Source organism: Eptatretus burgeri, chromosome 9 (genome assembly GCF_056783735.1).
Source record: "Eptatretus burgeri isolate ZD-2024b chromosome 9, Ebu_testis_v1, whole genome shotgun sequence".
Taxonomy (NCBI): domain Eukaryota; kingdom Metazoa; phylum Chordata; class Myxini; order Myxiniformes; family Myxinidae; genus Eptatretus; species Eptatretus burgeri.
In genome coordinates this window covers 86,610,068-86,616,067 of record NC_140969.1, presented here as the reverse complement: position 1 = coordinate 86,616,067, position 6,000 = coordinate 86,610,068, and the positions used below count along the sequence as shown (strand labels likewise).

Below are 6,000 nucleotides of genomic sequence, written 5' to 3'. Positions count from 1 at the left end.
TCATTTCTTAAAATTTTGAAACAGGCTTTGCGAAGGGGGGGGGGTGGGGGCGGGGTGTTGCACCTGTGCAGACTGTGGTCGATATCTTTTTGCTCCAATACAGGAACACTGTTCATCCTGCCACCGGCGATTCTCCTGCTATTCTTCTCTATGGACGGGCATTGCGGTCCAGACTGGATTTGCTGCGACCTGGAGGGTCGGTGAGTGGGGCGGTGTCGCGCCCGACGCTGCTGCGCGGTTTTGATGTGGGACAGCGGGTAATGGGGCGTGATTATTTCCACGGTTCCAAATGGGTGCCGGCTGTGGTCTCTGTGGTACTGGAGCCGGCGAATTGCATGGTGCGGACTGATGGTGGGGAGGTGTGGAAGCGGCACGTGGACCAAATCCATGATCGCTGTTCAGCGTCACCCCCACCCCCGTGCCGAGCGACGTGGGGCCCCCACCTGTGATGTCGCCATGGCCAGGCGTTGTATCGCCAAGGCCGGATGTGCCAACGCCCGCAGGGTGTTCACCTGATTCAGTCCTGCCCGAGGACGACGAGCAAGCTTGTCGGCCAGGGGCGGTTGTTGTTGCGGAGGGGGCAAGTCCGGTGAGGGTGTCACCTCGACCTAGCCGTGAGGCGTCTGAGCCTGGGCCGTCTGGCGGCGCTGCCCGCCAAAGGCGGGTCAGAAAACGGCCGCGGTACTTGGAGGATTTTAAATGTTGATTGGTTTTGTTTGGTCATGTTATAATTGTTATTTCATCATTGGAAATTGTCATTTTACGAGGGGAGGAGTGTGCTGTATCACGTGGTCGGGTTTTCATATATTATGACTCGCCCGCTAGGGGGGGGCAGTAATGTACATCCGATCACGCAATAAAGCGGAGTTACTACTAACGCTCTCACTCTCCATGTTCCGCTGCACCTCGAACATTACAGTTACGTTTTGTGCAAACCTAACACAGTACATCACCCAAAGAACACCATCCCTACGATGAATCATGGTGGTGGCAGCATCATGTTATGGGGATGTTTCTCATCAGCAGGGATTGGGATACTTGTCAGGAAAGAAGGAAATTTGGATGGAGAAAAATACAGAAAAATCTTAGAGGAAAACCTGCTGCCCTCTGCATGAAAGCTGAAATTGTGACTGAAGTTCACCTTTTAGCATGACAACGACCCGATGCACACAGCTAAAACGACACGAGTGGCTAGCAACAATAAGATAAATGTCCTTGAGTGGCCCAGTCAGAGCCCTGACCTATATCCAATCACAAATCTGTGGCATGACTTGAAGATTGCTGTCCATCAATGCTCCCCATGCAACTTGACTGAGCTTGAACATCTTTGTACAGAAGAATGGGAAAATATTGCCCAATAAAGGTGTGCGAAGTTGGTAGCGACCTATCCCAACAGACTCACAGCTGTATTTACTGTCAAAGGTGCTTCCACCAAGTATTAACTCAGGTGGGAGGACACTTATCCAACCAAGATATTCCAGTTTTGTATTTTTAATTAATTTTCTGAAATCTGTAGAATTTGATTTTCACTTGGAAGTTGTGGGTTACAATGTGTAAGTTAAGGTGGAAAAGGTCTGATTTAATGCAATTTATTTCCAGGCTATAAGGCAACAAAAGAAGAAAATTTTGAAAGAGGGTGTAGACTTTCTATAGGCACTGTATATTGTAAATATTTAATTGACTGGGATTCAATAATTAAAAATGTTGGCTAGTTTGCATCTCCTTGTTACATCATCACAAATGTTTGGCTTTACTGTGCAGTGTTTCCCTGGATTCGGCCAAAAAACACTATCCACGGTACCAGCAACAATTGGCCCACTTTTTAGGTCATCTCTACCGAGATGACTTCATAAAGCCGGACCAAATGTCCGTTCGTCTGTCCATCCGTACGTCCGTCCGTACGTCCGTCAACAATTTTTCTTTCTGATCTTGATAAAACTTAGTATGTGGGTAGAGGTCGATGAGTGTTGCACAACGATATAACTTTTGTCCGGGTTCAAGGTCAGGGACGAGGTCACGTAAGTTATAAAAATCGCCATTTTCAAAACCTATCTAGTCTGCCATTCTACAAGATATTCGGCAACTGTTTATTGATCATGATAGTAAAAAATATTATCTTGTATCTAACCGGACAGATTTTTGAATTTCCGTCCCGTTTGGCCGCCACGTAACCTGGAAGATGGTCAAAAACACCTCCCGGTACAAAGAAAACTTTTTACTTCCAATCTTGATGAAATTTGGTATGGGGGTAGAGGTCGATGAGTGATACCCAACGACATATTTTTTTTCCTGGATTCGAGGTCAGGGTCAAGGTCACGAGGTCACGAAAGTTGTGAAAGTCGCCATTTTCAAAACCTATCTAGTCTGTCATTTTAGGAGATATCTGGCAACGGTTCATCGATTATGATCGTAAAAAACATTATAGAGATGACAGTCACCCCCACACGGGGGTAATTTTCCAAAGTAAGAACACAAACTGCACAAAATATCTACTCCAAATTTTTCCTTTGTAAAGATGTTGAGGCTCGTGGAAGAGCAAAAAGGATCAACAGATAAAATGTGGCAAAGGGAAAACAGTGGGATGATGACAAATTGATGTACCACAGCACAGGGAGGGAATTTTAGGACAAGGGTAAGAACAAGGTCTCATCAGGTACAATGAAGGTCAGTAATCGAAATGGGAGAGACCATGAGTTAGCAGTTGGCAGAGAACTTGAAATCCTCTTGGGAAGAGCTGGTGACAACAGACTCAGGAAGACAGTTTCACACTTGATAGGGTATGCAATAATGGAGATAACTGCTGAGCTTAGACTTACGGAGGGGGAACAATGAAAGCATTTCTTGTAGAATGTGTGCAACCTTGTGGAACTGGTAAAAAGGTAAACTGCAAGACCATCAACCTGCCCACTAGTGATCTGGAAGCAGGCTCCAGGACTTGGCTTTTTGAGATGAGATTCCATTGATATTGTGGGCTGAAATTCCAGGGGAATCAAAGATGGCAAGATGGGATGCAGTGGCGTCAGTCTGCAGTGGGGAGACATTCCATGACACCCTGGATAAGGGCTTTGTATACCATTGTAAGTTGAGGACTGCAGAAGAAAGACTTGGTCCTGTAGAGAATTCCAAGATGATGGCCATCTTTGGAGGCCAGTTTTCAGAGATTATCTGCTCACGACAGGTTATCTATAATAATAAGTGTGTGTGTGTGTGTGTGTGTGTGTGTGTGTGTGTGTGTGTGTGTGTGTGTGTGTGTGTGTGTGTGTGTGTGTGTGTCTGCTCCATAACTCTGAAACTTTGCATGCATACTATTAGAACTCCAAAATGAATGCATGAATGAAAATTTGGGTGTTTCCGTTGATTTAAACACCCCTTTTGAAGATAATTAACAGCCTTATTTAATTATCCTCGATCAAGGCATCATCCTTCGTCAGCCCCTGAGGCAGCCTGTCAGGGATATACACTCCTGAGGGTTTCCTTCCCTTTTGTGTACGTATGTTTTTCATAGTGCCGAACCCAGCTCGTTCTCTAATGACTGCAATCCAAGGTTTGAGCTTCACGAGTATGAACGATCGTACCAGTAGGCTACCAATCAGTTGGATCTTTGTCAGTTGGGGTCTGCGACTTCTGAGTGGAATTGCAGTGATCTCTTCAACAGCGTAACATTTTTGAAACTTGAATTTCAAACAAACAAATACAAAGTCAAACTAGAAGGGTAGTGGGGTGGGAGGGGGGCAACGTAACAGATTGGGATTCCCGTTGGTTTTGCATGTTAATTTTTTGCAGCTATTATGAATGTGTTCTTAGCATTGCCAGGAAGTGCAAAAATGTTGTCGCCATTTTTTCTGTGGACCTTCAGTAACCTTGACACAACGTCAAAGCTGAAAGGTCATTTTTGACCCAACGTACTGTATTAATCACGCTTTGTTTCAGAGTCTGGAGTGCCAGAATGTTACATTGTATTTTCTAAAGTATTCTGACAAATATTCAATCTGAACAAACAGTGTCTTCATTACAGAATGTCTGTCTGTTTATCCTGTTTATGATCAGACAACTAACTTCTTGTTGAACTTCGCAGCCACGACCCATCCAAACCAGCATAGACAACTGAGATCTCACTTTCTCCTCTTCAGCTAACTTTTTCATGATAGTTAAGGCCTTAGAAATAAGAAATACACATCTACAATCATTTGCAAAAGTTTAGGACCACCCTGAGAAAATGTCAATTTGGCAACCCTGGACAGGTATTCCATCATCCACTCATAGACGTTGCGTCACCCGCCTAGAACATTCAGACGTGTGCTTGTACTTGCTTCTAGAACCATTGGCAGGTGTCTGTTGTGAATTCTGATTTTTTTTTTCTTGGTTTTTTTTTTGTGATTTTGGTCCTGCGGAAAAATGGGCAAAAAAAGTCTCTGACAGAGGTTCAACGGGCTGACATTTTCTCAGGGTGGTCCTAAACTTTTGCAAATGACTGTACATTCACCCTAAATTTCGTGTGTTGCAGACTGAAGTGCATGAGCCATTAGGAGCAGTCGCACAAGATGGAGCCCAGTACCAGTAAGAAACCAAGACCAGAAACTGATTTCAAACTGTGTTTTCAGTGTCAGGAGCCTGGCACTGGTGTCCTAGTGTCTGAACCATCAGAGGAAGCCTACTCAAAGTTCCTCCAGTTTGTGCACGAAAGAGGACAGTATGGAGATGCTGATTATGCACAGATCAGTGGGCGATTGCATGGGTACACTGCCTTCAATCTAAAAGTTATGAAAGCAAAGTGGCACAGAAAATGTTGTGGATCTACTTGTCACAGTGGTCACCTTGAGCGTGCCAAGGCACGATACCAGAAGGCATGCCAAGAAGGAGAGAGTCAGCATCTACAGCAGAGGCATGGACGGCCTTCTTCTGCAGCCACTAGTGTATCAGACTCTGCTGAAAGTGAGACTCTTCACTTAACACGTTCAGCAAAATCTCATTTAAATGCAAAGCAGTGTTTCTTCTGCCAAGAAGACAGGAAGGAGCCAGTTCATGAGGTATGTACATTTAGTGCAGGGAAACAACTGCAAAAGGCTGTTGATGAAAGCAAGAATCAAACTTGGAAGGTGCAGCTAAGTGCCGCCATCACTAAGGACGATGCTCGTGCCATTGATGTAAAGTACCACTTCTCATGCTGGGTTCACAATGTCCAGCGTGGTGCAACCAGCAGCAGTGAGGACAAAGCGTATACACAGCAAGAAGCTAATGTTGGCAAAGTAGTCTCAGACATTGAGTTTGTCAGCCTAGTTCGCACTCTGCTGCAGGCTGGAGAAGTTGTCACCATGACAGACCTCAAGTCGGCCTACTGTAATATGCTTGAATCCAATGGTGTACACTCGAGATATCAAGGAGATCACTATTTGCCCGCATGTTGATTGTTGCATGCTCACGCTCCGAGATGAACCTCAAGGAGAGCATTGGCCAGCATGAGTTCACGTCTCTCCCATGAGCCTTGTTCACAGTGAGTGGTGAACTCCTACCATGCACAGACAAAAGCAAGCTGATGGCTGTACTTGAGGACCTCCCAAACAAAATTAGTGTTGATCTGCAGCCAGAGGATGTCACCAATGACATTGTTCCCTTGACACCAAGGAAGGCAACTGTAATTGATGAAATGGCAATTGTCCTGGCAATGGGTAAGCCACCTTGGGTCAAGACATGTGCTCAGTGTGCTGACCACTTCATAGCTACACTGGACAGCAAGTGCAGAGAATATGATGAGCTCCATCTAGTCTTTGACCGTTATGATCTTCCCACTTCACTGAAAGAGGCCACAAGGGAGAGACGCCGGGGTCGTAAGCCAGCAACTGCTTACCTCGTCACAGACAATACACAAATTGGCAAGGTGTCAGCAAAGCAGTTCCTATCCAGTACTGCAACCAAAGATGAACTGACAGTTTATCTTGCAAAGAAAGCTCTCCACCACTTTGAGGGTAAGTCCAAGGTCTTCATAGTGTCTTCGTGGCAAGA

At 45.4% G+C, this 6,000-nt stretch overlaps 1 protein-coding gene across 1 annotated transcript; it reads left to right on the top strand.

The window, feature by feature from the left end:
* Positions 1-4,146: 4,146 nt before the first annotated feature.
* Positions 4,147-5,405, top strand: LOC147020542 (uncharacterized). Its single transcript, XM_085893797.1, has one exon. It carries the CDS (start codon positions 4,542-4,544, stop codon positions 5,403-5,405), a length of 864 nt encoding a protein of 287 aa, XP_085749923.1. The 5' UTR covers positions 4,147-4,541.
* The last annotated feature ends 595 nt before the right edge of the window (positions 5,406-6,000 follow it).